Source organism: Entelurus aequoreus, linkage group LG07 (genome assembly GCF_033978785.1).
Source record: "Entelurus aequoreus isolate RoL-2023_Sb linkage group LG07, RoL_Eaeq_v1.1, whole genome shotgun sequence".
Taxonomy (NCBI): Eukaryota; Metazoa; Chordata; class Actinopteri; order Syngnathiformes; family Syngnathidae; genus Entelurus; species Entelurus aequoreus.
The window spans coordinates 60,186,281-60,205,983 of record NC_084737.1 but is presented as its reverse complement, the minus strand read 5'-3'; the positions used below and the strand labels follow the sequence as shown (position 1 = coordinate 60,205,983).

The following is a 19,703-nucleotide window of genomic DNA, read 5'->3' as shown; positions in this document are numbered from 1 at the left end:
TCAGCATATTTCTGTGCTGCCATAAAATGTCACTAGGTCGCGTGATTGCAACTCAACTATATTGTTTCTTACCTTCTCGTGAAGAGTTTGAGTCCAGTGAAAGATTTGGAGCATCCGAAAAGCATTTCCCTGTCGTCCTCCGTATAATTTGAGAGAAAACAGGCGTTGGGGTGAGGAGTGGGTGAAGAGGAGCATGGTGAGGAGTCAGAAGAGCTGGAATTAAAAACGTCTTTGTCGCTTTTTCCACTGAACAAAAAGTCCTCCCCATCGCCTGCTTTTTCCCGGAGAGCATATCTACAGGTGTCCATGCCAGCCTCAACGGCCGGATCAGTGTTGACGTCCATGACATTCGAATCTGAACTAATGTTTAGTCCTGCCTCATTTTGACTCAGGAATCCGCCATCAAGCTTATGGAGTGCACACAAAAAGGAAGGCTTTAAGCACTGTAAACTGCCATTCTAAATTATAGTGAGACTATAACACTACAAAGAAGTGTCTGTAGTGTGTACAATCAGACATGTGTAAAAACCTCGTATCCTGAAAAAAATATTTTTGGTAAAGCAGAAAAATTAACTCAAGTTAATCTGCTAATACTAAAATCGAAAATTAATTTCACAATTAATTTAAATATGGCTACCCTGCACAGACTACCAAATCAATTGTTTACAAGTCAAGTGTACTTTGAAATGGCCCACATAAGGGCCATTTCATACACACCGTATGCAGAGATTAGCATTGAGACCTGAGGGGGAGATAATCCTTGACAGCATTCCTCTTCACGTTTCCGACTACTTAAATAGTTTTACAGTGGGTCACGGTTGCGTTACTTCATATATCTCACAACGAAAGGGACAAGCGGTAAAAAATGGATGGATGGATGGCTGTGTACATACTCCAGTGTTTTATATCCGATTTGTTTTTCCACACTCTTCTTCCTCCTTCACTCTTCTTCACACAGCTTCCTCTCCCGTTGATTTCTCTACAAATCGTTCTTCTGTGTTCCTCGCTGACTGAACCCCATTAGATTCAAACAGTGACACACAGGTCAAAAGTGTTTACAACCTCGTGTGCCAACTTTAACCCTCTCATATACGTATACACTCACCTCCGTCCGGTTAAAACCCGGAAGTGGATAAAACAACAATATAGTGATCGGGTCCTTGAAAGGTTAGCTGCCCCGCAATATGCCTGATTAAAACGTTCCCTGGTGATGGTAATTGGTCAGATGATGAAGCCCATCCATCCATTCTTCTACCGCTTGTCCCTCTAGGGATCGCGGGGGGTGCTGGAGCCTATCCCAGCTGTATTCGGGCGAAAAGCGGGGTACACCCTGGACAAGTCGACACCTCATCACAGGGCCACTTCAACCAATTGGTTCAAGAAAGTGTTTCGGAACCATAAACCACCTGGTGGCCAACTATATAATTACAAACAGTTGTATGTTTGTAATTTGACAACATGGTCGATATGGCAGGTAATGTAATGTTTTCCTAACCTGACTCCCGCCAGATCCTTGTAGTTCGCTGAGCCCCCTTGTGTGGGGCTCAGCAAACTACAAGGATCTGGCGAGATTCAGGTTAATGTTTTCCTGTCACCTTGGGAAAATGGTATATGGGCTTAAAGGGAAACTGCTATTTTTTTTAAATATTGCCTATCATTCACAAGCTTTAGGTAAGAACACATTTTATTATTTTTTTAATACATTCTAAATCGTAAATAAATGCGATTAAAAGTCAGCTTACCATGGAGCCAATGGGAGTCGCTCTATTCTGCCTATACGATGCTCTAAAACATCTGAACACCTCCATTAAGGTTTTATATACATACTGTAAGTATATATGTAATGTAGTAACAAGCATATTTATCTATGTATCTATTATTTACGTAGTTTGGTCATTTTAAGCAAATCGGCAGCGCATTAATTTCAAAAACGCATCACGACTTTGTTTTTTTTCTTCACACCATCACACATTATTACTCACCGCAGACTTCATGAGAGCCAACAGACATGATTAAACACCACATACTGTACATTGTCTGCTGTATTAGGATGCCGACCGCTAGGATGTTTACATATTCCCATTTAGATGAAGAATGACTCATAATCCTCGCGAAAAAAAGGGGTGATGGAACCAAACGCAGACCAAGCGTCTTTTTGTGTCTTTCTCGCCATTACTGGGTCTAAATTGGATGCCAAAGTGTACAAACTCTTCAGATTAATTCTTCATCATTCTACTATCCAGGGTAGAGACATTATTTTTGATCGAGAATAAACTTTCGAGCTCCGATGCGTGAAAGCAGCTCACCGCAATCGCTGATGTCAATACAGCCAGCACAAGCTTTTAGCTCCATCTGATTATGGCGCCGCTAAAAATAGTTTGTCTGCGTTCACGCTTATAATCAGAGGTTGGTAGCATTACAACGCATTACAATTACTCCGTTACATTTACTTAAGTAACTTTTTGAAAAAATTGGACTTGTCAAGAGTAGTTTATACTTTTTACTTTTACTTGAGTATTTTTGTAAAGAAAAAACGCTACTTTTACTTCGTTATATTGCGTTTCATTCTGATTGTTACATTTATTTGTATCATTATTATTTATTATCTATTGATTAAGACTTGCAAAGACAAATTAATATTGTCAGCAAGCCTCTTCCGGCAGGCACTATCACATGACTCCGTTTCGCCAACTTTTGTGACGTTCGACTCCTTTTCACCAATCAAACGGAGCCTCACGGCGGGAATCCAATCAGAACTAAGACACAGTGTTTGGATTTTTCACCGGGAAACAAGATTATATTGTAGGGATAGACTATCCATCCATCCATTTTCTACCGCTTGTCCCTTTCGGGATCGTGGGGTGTGCTGGAGCCTATCTCAGCTGCATTCGAGCGGAAAGCGGGATACACCCTGGACCAAACTTGCCAACCTTGAGACCTCCGATATCAGGAGGTGGGGGGGGAGCGGCGTGGTCGGGGGTGGGGGGCGTGGTTAGGGGCGTGGTTAAGAGGAGAATATATTTACAGCTAGAATTCACCAACTCCAGTATTTCATATATATATATATATATCAAATACTTGACTTTCAGTGAATTCTAGCTATATATATATATATATCTACATATATTTATTTTATTATACATATAAATAAAATACATAGTTGAATTTCAGTGTTCCGGAGGCTATCCAGTAGATGGCAGCATTGTCCTGTTTAACTTCTCCCTTCATGAATGAGTATATCATTTCGGCCACCGTGTTCAATGGAGAAGTCTGTTCTACAAAATGTACAGGCAACATGCATACCCCTTCCCCTTCGAACTGTCCTGGATGAACTGAAATTATTGTTTCCATTCGTTTTGGAACTTGCAAGCGGATTTCTTCATCTTGCTCGTCGACGGCGTCGCCATGTCTGTAACTTCCTCGTTCTTCTGCTTCGTCTCCTTGTTGTGTGCGCAGTTGTGCACTCTACTCTCTAAAATCCGTAGATGTTATGACGTCATTGGGCAGGCAAGCTGTTTATATTGTGGGAAAGCGGACGTGAGAACAGGCTGTCCCCACTCAGGTCCGCATTGAGCTGGAGGGGGCGTGGCCTCCAGCTCCGGCTGAATACCGGGAGTTTGTCGGGAGAAAATTTCTGCCGGGAGGTTATCGGGAGAGGCGCTGAATACCGGGAGTCTCCCGCTAAAAACGGGAGGGTTGGCAAGTATGCCCTGGACAAGTCGCCACCTCATCGCAGGGCCAACACAGATAGAGAGACAACATTCACACTCACATTCACACACTAGGGCAAATATAGTGTTGCCAATCAACCTATCCCCAGGTGCATGTCTTTGGAGGTGGGAGGAAGCCAGAGTACCTGGAGGGAACCCACACAGTCACGGGGAGAACATGCAAATAATAAACTGTAATAATAATGGGGGTGGCAAAACTCCTGACGGTTAGTATTACGCTTTTAAATTAAAATGATCTTAGAAACTGAGATTGATAACTGCACTTTGATAAACCCACGGCGGACTGACTGGTGCTGACAGCTCGCTAAATGTTATCATGAAAACAAGAGACATACTCGGTCTTTCCCTGTTAAAAACAACATACCCCAATCTAAACCTATATTAACATATTATTGTCTGAGCAACTAAGCTATTCAGTTGTGCACATTGAACCTTGTGTACAAGCTGTACTCTCCTAGCACGGAATTATGATGAGCGATCTTTCCTCAGAGGAAAAGAAACAAGGTGTACCTCTGAACAGAGTAGAACATACACAACGCCCGCCAAAAGTGAAACGTAAGTAAAATAGATTTTATTTTTTGAGCACTTTTCATTTAAATAAATCTTAAAGTGCTACAGTACAAACCAATATTTACAGTACAACAATTATTTTGAGCTATTATAACAGATAACACTAAGACTAAAACACTTCAGTGAAGCATACAGAAACACAATACATTCACAATAGTGGGTTTTCTAACAGTGTGTCTATTTATTTTAGTTATGTTTGAAAAACTTTTTTAGCACATTCCACAATACTGCGATAATAATGACAACCGAGATGGTTTTGGTCACAATAACTGTGATATCAAATTCTTAAATCGGTACATCACTACTGTATTGTTACACACATCATTTTAATATGTCTTCTACACCTGGAAGAAAGAGAAGACATATTGAGACATTTTACCTTTGCAACGGTAATGCTAGGTTCACACCAACGGCGCTTTGACGGCGCTTTAAAGCGGCATGCAAAGCGGCATGCAAAGCGGCATGCAAAGCGGCATGCAAAGCGGCATGCAAAGCGTAACAAAGCCTGATTAAAGCGTGAGGGTTGTAATGGATCGTGGGAAAGCTTGTAGTGAAGCGGGACATGCGGCAAGTGCGGCAAAATTTTTTAAACGGTTTAAAAAAATTCGGCGCTCTGTCAAGGATGGAATAAAGCGCCGAGAGCGTATCAAAGCCTGACAAAGCCTGACAAAGCTCAGCAAAGCTTGACTCAAAGCGTAGGAAAGCTTAACAGATCTTGGTTCAAAGCGCGGACCCCAGTCTACAACTACAAATAGGAAGTGACTGTGATATTGACTAGTGACATTGAATATAAAAAATAAAAGAAATGCCTTTTATTATTGTCAACTAGCATAAGAAATGAAAGATAGATATTTATTAAGATGACAAAGAAATAAAAGAAATGAAGATATAAAACATAATAAATAATAAACATAATATAACGAAAAAAAAAGAGAAATTGAAGAAATAAATGAATATAAAACATAATAAATAATAAATAATAAACATACTATAACAAAAAAAGAAGAGGAATTGAAAAAATAAATGAATATAAAACATAATAAATAATAAACATAATATAACGGAAAAAAAGAGAAATTGAAAAAATAAATGAATATAAAACATAATAAATAATAAACATAATATAACGAAAAAAGAAGAGAAATTGAAAAAATAAATGAATATAAAACATAATAAATAATAAACATAATATAACGAAAAAAGAAGAGAAATTGAAAAAATAAATGAATATAAATAAATAATAAACATAATATAACGGGAAAAAAAGAGAAATGAAAAAATAAATTAATATAAATCATAATAAATAATAAATAATAAACATATTATAACGAAAAAAGAAGAGAAATTGAAAAAATAAATGAATATAAAACATAATAAATAATAAACATAATATAACGAAAAAAGAAGAGAAATTGAAAAAATAGATGAATATAAAACATAATAAATAATAAATAATAAACATAATATAACGAAAAAAAAGAGAAATTGAAAAAATAAATGAATATAAAACATAATAAATAATAAACATAATATAACGAAAAAAGAAGAGAAATTGAAAAAATAAGTGAATATAAATAAATGATAATGATAAATGGGTTATACTTGTATAGCGCTTTTCTACCTCCAAGGTACTCAAAGCGCTTTGACAGTATTTCCACATTCACCCATTCACACACACATTGACACACTGATGGCGGGAGCTGCCATGCAAGGCGCTAACCAGCAGCCATCAGGAGCAAGGGTGAAGTGTCTTGCCCGAGGACACAACGGACGTGACTAGGATGGTAGAAGGTGGGGATTGAACCCCAGTAACCAGCAACCCTCCGATTGCTGGCACGGCCACTCTACCAACTTTGCCACGCCAATATAAAACATAATAAATAATAAATAATAAACATAATATAACGGAAAAAAAAGAGAAATTGAAAAAATAAATGAATATAAAACATAATAAATAATAAACATAATATAACGAAAAAAGAAGAGAAATTGAAAAAATAAATGAATATAAAACATAATAAATAATAAATAAAAAACATAATATAACGGGAAAAAAGATAAATTGAAAAAATAAATGAATACAAAAAATGTGTGGAAAACAGTATACTGAGTTTTTCACTTTTTTTTTTACTTATTTGTTTATCATATTTCTCTTTTTTATTACATTATGTGTTTTATCCTGTATATAATAAAACAAAAAGAGAAATCAAATAAATATATAAATCTAAAAAAATGTGGGGAAAACTTAGTATACTGAGTTTTTCACTTTTTTTTTAAACTTATTTGTTTATCATATTTCTCTTTTTTATTATATTATGTGTGCGCACGCAATTTATTCATCAAATTCACAAAATAATTATCACAGCATCTTCCAAATTGCACATAATTACATAACAATATCACATTTCAAAGTCATTATTACAAATTGATGTTCATAATGTTCATGACACATTAATTCCAATGCACAACAGAGCTTGATAATCGTGTCAGAGCCTGATTTAAAGCGTCAGGATCGCATCAAAGCATAATAAAGTTCAATAAAGCGTAATAAAACATATCAAAGCGTTAAAGCATATCAAAGCGGCATCAAATCGTGAGGAACGGTAATTCGTCCCCCCAAAGCGGCAACTAATTCGTATCAGAGCGTATCAAAGCATAACATTACTTCGGAGATCGGGATATTCGTGGAAAAATTGACAAAAATGACGGCGCTTTGCTCGCCGATTTAAAGCGCGGCAAGCGCCGTTGGTGTGAACCAGGCATAAAAACAAGATACGTTGTAAACCCTGTGGCTCGATGTTCTCCAATAAAAATACAACCAACTTGAAGCGTCTTCTGCAGGCTTAAAATCAGGACATCTACGCAACAGTTAGTAGGCCTAAACTTATATTTCCAAATGGCTCATACTTTACTGAATTACTGTTACTTTTAAAGACAGTAGAGAAGAAGCAAGACTGCTTACTCTACCACTACTTTTGTAGTACCCATAGGTGAGCTTGCCTACCAATCTAGAATAAAATTAGTTTGTTTCTTTATGTGACCATTTTAGTCATATATTAATCAACATTTGAAAAAAATGCTGAAATGTACTTATTGAACTATTCATGGAATGTGAATTTAGTTTTTGAGCTGCTCTGCAATAATAATTAATAAAAGTGCTTTCAAGACGACTTCAAAGATGCCTTGTCTGTTATATAACTGATAGTAGCCACGACTGACGCCGACCACCAGGACTTGATTTACCATTCCAATGTCCGCTGGTTAAATTTGGGTAAAGTATGTCAACGTGTGTGAGAGCTAAAACAGGCGATTATCTCATTTTTGGAGCAACTTAAAAAAGCTGACACTTTCCCTGAGCTGAGTGACACCAATTGGCTTTGGGATTTAGTGTTTGCTGTGGACTTACTGGCACACATGAATGAGCGGAATGTGAAGCTACAAGGCAAAGACCATTTTGTACATGAAATGTACACAAATGTCAGAGCTTTCAAAACCAAGCTGACTTTATTTTCAAAACAAATGTCAAACAAGTAATTCAATCACATTATTCATTTTCATGTACATTATTTTTTTCAGCAAAAAGGCTGTAATATTCCATTCAGTTTTTTGAGGTGGTCTGTCATATTAATTTTTTTAACTTTTTTTTTCGTTTCTTTTGTGTGTTTAGCTTTCACGGGTTTGTCCTGTATTTCAGGAATCTCTTCCACTAATGCTGAACATCCTACACATGTTTAGAGTGTTCCTTAAAAAAGGGAACCAGGCACACATACAGCAGAATGTGTGACACTTTTTACAGCTAAAATATTGTGTCAAAAAACACACAGACAAACTCAGTGTCGTGTAAAAAAAAAATCAGAAATAAAAGAATAAGACCGGGAAGTATTTTCACACATTCATCAGTCAGTCACTCCTCTGTTACACGGAAATATCCTGCAGTTATCGCCCACAGGCGTTCCCCTCAGGCTGCGGTCGCGCCTTTGCGCAGCCGCAGAGAATCAACAATCAACACACCTGCCCGTGAAGAGAGACCTGCCTTCATAAGCCAGCGCATCCTGAGATCCAGTGCCATAACGTAGCTACTCGCACCAGTACAGTAAGCCCATTACGTCTCCAGCTTCTTTGCATGTGCTTCATCGCTCTCTGTGTTCTTCCCCCGTCGTGCTCATTTTGTCCTGTGTTGTGTCGTCATCCAGCTTCCTGTCTTCCTTCCCCGTTGTCGAGCTGTGTGTCTCTTCTTCCCGAATCCCCTCTGGACTCTCTGCTGCCTCTCTGGATCTCAACCTCACGCCTGCCCTTTGACCACAACGCCTCGCTCCAGCTCTTGACCTTCTGCCTGTCTTTGGACTTCCAAGCCCGCCTTTCCCTGTTTGGACTTCCGCCTCGATTCCAACACGCACCTTCAACACCCTCTGGTAACCACTCACATATACTTACCTCACATAGTCACACTACATTCATTTGGATTACGCACACACCTCACGTACATTCCTGTCTGTCAATAAACACGCTGACAGCTAACGACGTCACTGTCTCCCTGCCGTCTCCTTCTCCCGCTGTACCGTTATAGCAGGGGTCACCAACGCGGTGCCCGCGGGCACCAGGTCGCCCGTAAGGACCAGATGAGTCGCCCGCGGGCCTGTTCTAAAAAAATAAAAAATAAAAATAAAATTTTTTTAAAATTTTTTTTTTTTTTTTTTTTTTAAAAATTAAATCTACATAGAAAAAACACAAGATACACTTTCAATCAGTGCATCAACCCAAACAACCTCCCCCATGCACACTCATCCACACCCACTCACACAAAACGGGTTATTTCTTTCTGCTACCAATATTCTGGTTCCCACAACATAGACAACACATCTGCAAGGGACACAGTCCCTGAAGCACACATGATTGTATAGGCTGCTGGTCCACTAACATTTTCATTAATTACTATTTTTTTATGTAATTATTTTTATATTGTTTTACTTTCTTTTTTATCCAAGAAAATGTTTTTTATTTATTTATCTTATTTTATTTTATTTTTTAAAAAAGGGCCTTATCTTCAACAGACCAGGTTGTCAATGAAATTAGATTTGTTTAAAGGGTTTTTTAAACCAGGCCCAGTCCAGATAATGTCCAAGTCGGACTCAGCAACACACACCTTCATTCATGTACACAGAAAAAAATTAGGGAACACAACAGATTGCATATAATTTATAAACAAAATTACATTTTCAAAATAAGCATTTATGTACAGTCCATATTATGTCCAGGTCACTCAAATTAGGGAACACAACAACAGATATCATATAATCTATAAACATAATTATACTTTCAAAATAAGCCTTTGCAGACTTCTCATCTTTTTTTTAATGTTTTTTGGCATCATTATCGTTTTCAACCATGTAACTTTCTAAAGTTAGAAAATACTGAATAAATGTTTTAAAGAAAGTAATACTAAGTGAATATCTGTTTTTGGCCTTAAAAATAAACATTTTACCGAGTACTATAATTAAATTGACTAAATCATGATTTAGACTCTCCTAACATAACAGAAACCACATTAAGCTTCATAAACAAACCAATCCTTAAACACATTTTTTCAACTTCCACCCAAAACAAAGACACAATATGACAATACCAAAACAAATGCAGGGTGGATTCAGGCTCCTGACAACAAAATCGGCAATCATCTGACTCTGTCATATTCCATAATTTTAACATTTTCCCTGTGGGTAAGAAGTTATAAATAATTTTAATTTGAAAATAACGATTTTGCACATCGATAGTGGTTTTATAGATTAGTTTGAATATGGCATCCCATGGCAACGGGCAGTCAAAAAAGTCCTCCCATTTTCCATTTGTGTTGTATGAGGCAGCCTTCAGAGATTTCTTTATTAAATAAAAATTATATATTTTTCTATTTATTTTAGTTCCTTTTTGCCAACTAGAATTTCTTATTAGAGGTTTACAAACTAATAATTTAGTATTTCCATAATTAATTATTTGTTTCCATCTTTTCCCAATTACTCCAGTTAGTTGATAAAATGAAAAGCTTGAGCAAACATCACCATACATAGCTCTAAATTCATCATACTTCATAATTTTAGCATTCTCATTGATAATATCATTGACAAAAATGATTCCTCTTTCAAACATATTTTTCCAAAAGAAAGGCTTTCCATCTATTACAATATTAGAGTTCATCCATATTAACTGCTGCAAAATATCGTCTCTTTTTTCTGGCACATAAAATTGAAAACACCACTATGAGTGGATTGTTTCCTTTGTTTCCCAGCAGACTCTCTGGGAGGGGATCACTTGTAAAAAAGGATACAATTTCTTTTGATACAGTACATGTTTTTTGTCCAACAGGACATTTGTGTACCACTCAATGTTTAAATACATCTTTGGAACAATTGATGCTTTTAAAAACCGACACATAGCTTCCATGTTGAGAAGTTTCAGGCCCCCATATCCATACTCATTGTACAAAACTTTTCTTTTAATCTTTTCTGGTTTGCCGTTCCAGACAAAATCGAAGACCCTCCGCTCATGAATCTTAAAAAAGTTTTGTGATGGAGCTGGTAATGACAAAAACAAATAAATAAATTGAGGAATAATTAACGAGTTGGCAATAGACATTTTACCATACAAGGTTAGGGATTTCCCTTTCCATAATTGCATAATTTTGTCCAGCTTTCTTAGTCGATTATCATAATTTACTGAGCCTAGATCTTCCAGATTTTCTGGGACAACAACACCAAGTATGTTAACTGGTCCATCTGTCCACAAAACAGGCACTCTGCATTCCATTCGAAAGGACGTTCCCTTTAGATTTCCGATCCTTAACATTTTACATTTATCATAATTAAGCTTAGGCCAGATTGCTGTGAAAATATGTCCAAAAGATTAAGAAGGTTCCGCAAACAATGAGGAAAAATCTTATCTTTGTGAATCAGCCTTTTCTGACATGAACTTCATCAAGAACAAACACAGAACACGCCTCACTGATGCACATCTGCAAGACTCACTCAGAGTTGCAGTGTCAAGTTACACACCAGAGTACAACACACTAGTTAACAGCATGCAATGCCAGGCTTCCCACTAACTGACAAAGAAACAGATAACAGATTTGGTGTCCAGTTCAAAGTGTGACATGATTTAAAAATTTGAGAGTTTACTTTTGTATTTTAAATGAGTTATTATTTGTACAAACATGGTGCAAAGTAATTCATGATTTGTTAAAACATTTTTAGTGGCTAGCTAGTTAAAATGGGATATTGTGATTTCACAAGGCTGTCTTAGAAGTGATCATTTGAAAATGTTCAATTTGAAAAATGTGCACTTAGGGAGAAAATATCTTTTAAAGTGTTGCATATTGATATTTATCTGTTTCTATATATATTTATTGTGAGAAATCATTAAGATGATCAGTGTTTCCACAAAGATAAATATCATTAATTATTAATAATAACAGTGTTAAAGGTAAATTTAGCAAATTGGCTACTTCTGGCAATTTATTTAAGTGTGTATCTAACTGGTAGCCCTTCGCAGTAATCAGTACCCAAGAAGTAGCCCTTGGTTTCAAAAAGGTTGGTGACCCCTGCGTTACAGTATGTCACAAAATTGAGTGCAAGGTGCAAGTGCTCATTATATTTAGCAAGCGATTTTATTAGACTTTTATTATCTCCTCAAATTTACTCTCCGCAGGAGGAGAGGCGGCAGGAGTGTGAACCATAAGAAAGACAAGATCTTTAATGTTCAAACTGAGAAACGTAATCTTTTTTGGCAAATAATCATTAACTTAAAATTAAATGGCAGCAACACATTGCAAAAAAGTTGTCACATGGGCATTTTTACCACTGTGTTACATCGCCTTTCCTTTTAACAACACTCAGTAAACGTTTGGGAACTGAGACCACCAACTTTTGAAGCTTTTCAGGTGGAATTCTTTCCCATTCTTGCATGATGTACAGCTTAAGTCGTTCAACAATCCGGGGTCTCTGTTGTCGTATTTTGCGCTTCATAATGCGCCACACATTTTCAATGGGAGACAGGTCTGGACTGCAGGCAGGCCAGTCTGGTACCCGCACTCTTTTACTACAAAGCCACACTGTTGTAACACATGCAGAATGTGACTCGGCATTGTCTTGCTGAAATAAGCAGGGGCGTCCATGAAAAAGATGTTGCTTGGATGGCAACATATGTTGCTCCAAAACCTGTATGTACCTTTCTTTCAGCATTAATGGTGCCTTCACAGATGTGTAAATTACCCACGCCCTGGCCACTAATACACCCCCATACCATCACAGATGCTGGCTTTTGAACTTTGCGCCTATAACAATCCGGATGATTCTTTTTCTCTTTGGTCCGGAGGACACGACGTCCACAGTTTCCAAAAACAATTTGAAATGTGGACTCGTCAGACCACAAAGTCCATCAGTCCATCTTAGATGAGCTCGGGCCCAGCAAAGTCGGCGGCGTTTCTGGGTGTTGTTGATAAATGGCTTTCGCTTTGCATAGTAGAGTTTTAACATGCACTTACAGCAAACTGTGGTACGGTCTCACCTGGTTCTTGGCGTAACTTGTGAAACGTCTGGCGGGCAAACGCCGCGTTGACTTTGGGCACAAAGTACGTGTTCAACGCTGTTACTGCCTTTGCTTAGTCCTTTGCCTCCCCGGTGTCCAGCAGAGTTGAAAACACATCCTGGACGTCTGGTCCCGCTAGATGCAAGAGTAGAGCTTGTCTCCTTCGCGTCACCACAGCCGTGGCTTTAGCATCAATAATTAATCATTTTCCGTCAGCAAATAATTCATACGACGTAAGCCATCGTGACCATCATGGTCCAAGCGTGGCTGGATCTGTGTAGCATGCGAACGGTTGAATTCCCATCTTCTTCATGTTGCTCGCTTAACTCTTTTTAACGTTCAACAACTAATCTTCAAGCGTTCACAAAAAAATTATTGTCGCCATTGTTGTGTGCCCAACTTATCACTTATTAGTTATTGCACTCTAAGCTTAATAAAACACGAAGAAAGCTTATTGTTTTTTCTGCCTTTTTTTCCCGCCCTTACTCCTTCCACTTCCCGGTCTCCACGACACATGTGTCATCATATAATGTGTCCCCCACCATTGAGTTCCCCTCACAATGGTTCTGGTTTTATCATGTGACCTGAGTAACCAATACATGACAATTGGGACTTTTGTCAGGGCCGGAAACAATAATTAATGTTTACATTGTTTCTTATGGGGAACTTTGCTTTACTATACAAACTTTTTAATTTGCAAACCATTTAACCAAGAATCAATTAACTTCGTAATTCGAGGTTATATGACTTCACTATCACGCTGCCACTACAGAATTATTTTTTTTTAAAATTAAATAACTGTACAACCTCCTGGAAGTTATTCAGTGTTCAGAACTCTTTTGAAAATAAAGTATAATTTCTGACCTCAATGATATTTGACAAATTCAAGTGATCAGAGTAAAACTGCAATCAGGGTAATGACATTGTGTATACATTTAGTAAGTTTTATTGTTAGAGAGCGCAATGCACTCTGTGTATGTACTGAACACACTAATTGGTTAGCCAGTTCCTGTCGTGTTCATCTTGTCTGTTTCATTTCCATTGTGCATCCTTCAAAGCCATGCTCTAATTGAAAACTAAGCACATTATATCCAGGAAGTCAGAGCTTAATGGTGGAGCCTTGTCAATGTTTATTATTACTAATAACACAACAGATGTTATGATGATAAACTGATTGGCACGCAGAACTGAAATACTGGGTAAAACAAAATGCCAAAGTCCATAAAGAGGCAGAAAAAGAAGAATGACAGAAAGCAATGACTTGAAATAAGAAAAGACACTGCAATGTTCATATCATGAACAAGATATAGTAAAATTAAGAGTAAAATGTCGACAGATTGGAATGATATTGATATGATTGTAGTAAAGAAGTACAAAACCCAAAACCAGTGAAGTTGGCACGTTGTGTAAATCGTAAATAAAAACAGAATACAAGGATTTGCAAATCCTTTTCAACCTATATTCAATTGAATACACTGCAAAGACAAGATATTCAATGTATGAACTGAGAAACTTTTTTTTTTTGCAAATAATCATTAACTTAGAATTTAATGGCAGCAACACATTGCAAAAAAGTTGGCACAGGGGCATCTTTACCACTGTGTTACATGGCCTTCCTTTTAACAACACTCTGTAAACGTTTGGGAACTAAGGAGACCAATTTTTGAAGCTACTACCTACTCAGTGGCCTAGTGGTTAGAGTGTCCGCCCTGAGATCGGTAGATTGTGAGTTCAAACCCCGGCCGAGTCATACCAAAGACTATAAAAATGGGACCCATTACCTCCCTGCTTGGCACTCAGCATCAAGGGTTGGAATTGGGGGTTAAATCACCAAAAATGATTCCTGGGCGCAGCCACCGCTGCTGCCCACTGCTCCCCTCACCTCCCAGGGTGTGAACAAAGGGATGGGTCAAATGCAGAGGACAAATTTCACCACACCTAGTGTGTGTGTGACAATCATTGGTACTTTAACTTTTCAGGTGGAATTTTTTCCCATTCTTGCTTGATGTACAGCAAGTTGTTCAACAGTCCGGGGCCTCCGTTGTCGTATTTTACGCTTCATAATGCGCCACACATTTTCAACGGGAGACAGGTCTGGACTACAGGCAGGCCAGTCTCGTACTCACACTCTTTTACTACGAAGCCACGCTGGTAACACGTGCAGAATGTGACTTGGCATTGTCTTGCTGAAATAAGCAGGGGCGTCCATCATAACGTTGCTTGGATGGCAACATATGTTGCTCCAAAACCTGTATGTACCTTTCAGCATTAATGGTGCCTTCACAGATGTGTAAGTTACCCATGCCTTGGGTACTAATACACCCCCATACCATCACAGATGCTGGCTTTTGAACTTTGCGCATATAACAGTCAGGATGGTTATTTTCCTCTTTGGTCCGGAGGACACGACGTCCACAGTTTCCAAAAACAATTTGAAATGTGGACTCGTCAGACCACAGAACACTTTTTCACTTTACATCAGTCCATTTTAGATGAGCTCGGGCCCAGCAAAGCCGTCGACGTTTTTGGGTGTTGTTGATAAATGCTCTCGCTTTGCATAGTAGTTTTAACTTGCACTTACAGATGTAGCGACAAACTGTAGTTACTGACAGTGGTTTTCTGAAGTGTTCCTGAGCCCATGTGTTTATATCCTTTAACACTGATGTCGGTTTTTAATGCGGTACCGCATGAGGGATCGAAGGTCACGGGCATTCAATGATGGTTTTTGGCCTTGCCGCTTACGTGCAGTGATTTCCCCAGAGTCTCTAAACCTTTTGATGATATTACAGACTGTAGATGGTGAAATCCCTAAATTCCTTGCAATAGCTCGTTGAGAAATGTTGTTCTTAAACTGTTCTGCAATTTGCTCACGCATTTTTTCACGAAGTGGTGACCCTCGCCTATGGATGATGTTTGATAACAAATTATCGAGTTCGAGCCTATTATCGAATCCTCTTATCGAACCGATTCCTTATCGATTCTCTTATCGAGTCCAGATAGGTTGTTGTATATGGAAAAAAAACACACAATATTTGGGTTAACAAATCACTTCACATTCTCTACTGCTCGCTACTATAGTATTACCATATCTGAGTTATTGTGCAGAAATGTGGGTAAATAACTACAAATGTGCGCTACATTCGTTAACCGTGTTACAAAAAAAATTAATTAGACTGATACATAATGTTGGATATAGAGAACATACAACACTTTATTTATTGAGTCAAAAATATTAAAGTTTGATGATTTGGTAAAATTGCAAAACAGCTAAAATGATGTGGAATTAAATGATGGAATGGATTAAGTAAAGAAGTTAAACATTGTATGATATGATCCAGTTTAAGAGGTTGTTCAAATGAATAGTGCTTACAAAGTACAAAGAAGAAGAATTATGAGAAATACTTTCAACCTTATTGAAAATAAGATATTCTTCATCTCAGTATATTAATAATGACTGAATTAATTAATTACATATTACAAAACTGTTGTATATACTAATTCACAGATATTTTATTATAAAAAGGTCAGTAAATGATGTATATATTTGTAAACGCTAAGAAGTGGGAAAGGGGTAGGATTTAATAAGCTTTACTTCTTCCTACTCCTGTAAAGTGAAATTATATGAAACTGTGATGTATTATACTGTAAGTGTGTTCATGTTCAAAATAAACTAAATAAAGAAAGAAAGCACTAGTTTATTAGACAGACTTGCAAACTCTGTCGTGGTGTAGATTACAAGATAACATTAACGTTATCAAACACATACAAAAGGGCTCACGTTAACGTTACCGTTAGCCGCTGACTATGTTTAGGTAACGTTAGTCTAGCTAACATTACTGCAGTCCTGGTTGACATAAGAGGTAACGTTACTACAAGTGAACAGATATGGAAATTAACTGGCAACAGTTAACGTTAGTTACTAACCGGCGTCACCGCCACTGTAGCTGGGACTGGGGCAGCTGGCAGAAGAAGAGGGGCGTTCTTCGTCGTCTCTGCCGCTGCTTCGAAGACACGACACGCTTGTTGTACTTCCCCCGCTTACACGAGAGTGAAGCCTGGCAGCAATTGCATATTGCCGCTTCCTCATTTTTTTTGGTGAAATTAAGCCATGCCTTGGAGCACTTTTTCAGGTCCATTTTTTTCCTGCTTTTCCTATCTGCGCCTAATGACTGAGCTACGTGACGTCATTTCTTGTGATGTCACACGGGGCATTTCTTGTCGGGATGAGATTCGTTCCCAGGGATTCGAATAAAGAACCAACTCTTTTTAATTACTATAGTGGTCTCGATAACGGGTATTGGTTCTCAAAAAGGGATTCGAGTCCGAGGACTCGGTTCTTTTCTTATCGAACAACCGGGAAAACCGGTTTCGAGCATCATCCCTACCCTCGCCCCATCCTTGGTTGTGAATGATTGAGCATTTCATGGAAGTTGCTTTTATACCCACTCATGGCAAACCTGTTCCCAATTAGCCTGTTCACCTGTGGGATGTTCAAAATAAGTGTTTGATGAGCTTTTCCTCAACTTTCTCAGTCTTTTTTGCCACTTTTTTTAAACATGTTGCAGGCATAAAATTCCAAATGAGCTAATATTTGCAAAAAATAACAAAGTTTACCAGTTCGAACATTAAGTATCTTGTCTTTGCAGTGTATTCAATTGAATATAAGTTGAAAAGGATTTGCAAATCATTGTATTCTGTTTTTATTTACGATTTACACAACGTGCCAACTTTACTGGTTTTGGGTTTTGTAATTGATAAAACTCCATTACATATATATGTAATTCAGCGTTCAAAACCGGTACATTTCCACACAAACTGAAAAAAGCCAAAGTCATCCCAATATATAAATCTGGTGTCATACAGCAATTTAACAACTGCAGGCTTATATCCATAGTTTCACAGTTCTCTGAAATACTTGAAAAACATTTGCAAAGTTAAACGGCTCAGTAAATCAGCTAGTAGAAAAGATAACAAGCTTCATAAAATATATGAATAGAAATAAATATGTGGTGGGTATATTTGTTTATTTAGAAAAAAAGAACATGTGGAACAATTACCGCTAGTCAAGATATTGTGATAAGGAAAATGGAAAGCTACAGTGTCAGAGGGGTGGCTTTACATTGGCGTAAAAAATCGACAGCAGTTTGTACAAATATGTAAAGAGAAGTCTAAAAACGTACTCGTTACCTGTGAAGTCCAACAGGTATCAGTATCCGCTACTGTTTATCATGTACAGTACATCAGCAGGTACCAGAAGGTAAGAAAAGTTGCTTTTGCATAATATTGCGAAACAAAACGCCAGATAATATGTCTTACCTTATACACACACCATAATAATACTCGTATGTTGAAGCACAGTACAATCCATCAAGCGGTGCATTTTGATGGATTTTTGAGCGCCGTGTGTAATGTTCTATATTGTCAATGGAACATATACAATGTTGGTGTTGTTTACTGCCATCATATTGCAATCTACACATTTCTCTTATGTGTGACTGCCATCTACTGGTCACACTTATCATTTCACCATGTACCAAGTAAAGTAGCGTTGAGGTTGGAAAGCACAACCAAAATCATTCCGTACATTAGGCGCACCGGGTTATAAGGCGCACAGTCAAGTTTTAAGAAAATGAAAGGATTTTAAGTGCGCCTTATAGTCCGAAAAATACGGTACATCTGTGAAAATTGGAGGAAACGTGTGCAAGAGCACCTTGCAAAAGTTTTAAACTATAATTTAAGGGGTAAAGACAATTTAAATCATTATTGTGTTAATACAAATCTTAAAAGTAAAGTATGTGTCAGTTTGTAGAATCAATTGAATGACGAAATCAAACTAAGCAATAACATAATTCAAGAAATACAAAAACAATTCTTTGACAGGTCAACAAGGACAAGGAAAGAAAATACAGTATTTTAAGAGTGTATTGTATTTATATAATCTAAATATGATAAAATTGTGTGTGGGTTTTTTATTCATGGATGTAATTATATATGATATAATATGCATTGTATTGCAGATAAAGAATCAGATTATCATATCTGAGTGATGGGTCAGGACATTATAAGCTTTTGCTTCTTCCTGTTCCTTTTCGGACACACCGTGTTTCTTTTTTTAATTTCAATGTTACTATTGTTTTTTTCAAATGCCGATATTGTATTGGAGATTCTATTTTGTTTGAATTATGTATATGGAGAGTACAACATGTTAGTTTTTTTTGAAAGAATGAAATGAAATTAAAACTATCCTGTTTATTAGAGATACAGCTGCACATGTCAGGCAAATCTGACACTTACATAACCGAGTCTGTCAGTCTTAGCAGCTGGCCAGCCGTGACGCATCCGATTCCACCTCAACCCTACTCCCCCTCCCCCCACAGTCAACACCACCTCTTTTTCCACACATTCATCCAATGTATTACAGATGATTTCAATATAGGTTAAGATTAACATTCATGCTTAAAAAAACCTCTGCACCACAGAAGATGGGTGGGTGCAATTGGTGTGTGAACACCTTGCGGAAGACATAGTCTACCACACACATTATATATATTTATATATACATATGTATGTGTGTGTGTGTATATATATATGTATATGTGTGTGTGTATGTATATGTATAAATATATATATATATATATATATATATATATATATATATATATATATATATATATATATATATATATATATATATATATATATATATATATATATACACATATGTTTGTGTGTATCTATATGTGTGTATATATGTATATATGGCTTTATATAGATTTACTGTATCTAAACGATTCTCAAATGCTTCCATGTGTCCCTTTCAAGTGTCCC

General features: G+C 37.3%; 1 protein-coding gene and 1 long non-coding RNA gene across 9 annotated transcripts in view; one reads left to right on the top strand and one right to left on the bottom strand.

Annotated features, from left to right (window-relative positions):
* Positions 1-19,703, bottom strand: part of LOC133654105 (diacylglycerol kinase zeta-like) — a 307,039-nt gene that overhangs the window by 268,375 nt on the left and 18,961 nt on the right. For 5 of the 8 annotated variants that reach the window (XM_062054130.1, XM_062054125.1, XM_062054127.1 and 2 more), the window contains exon 3: positions 73-213. The exons of 1 other annotated variant lie outside the window; for it this stretch is intronic. In XM_062054130.1, the coding sequence (XP_061910114.1) occupies positions 73-213 (141 nt within the window). Of the gene's footprint in view, positions 1-72; positions 408-893; positions 1,160-19,703 lie in introns of those variants that run through there. 2 more of the 8 variants (XM_062054124.1, XM_062054129.1) reach the window with 2 other exon arrangements.
* On the top strand, positions 1,199-8,848 carry LOC133654108 (uncharacterized). The gene is made up of 3 exons (XR_009826831.1): positions 1,199-1,474; positions 8,251-8,394; positions 8,495-8,848. It is a non-coding gene; the product is annotated as an uncharacterized LOC133654108 (long non-coding RNA).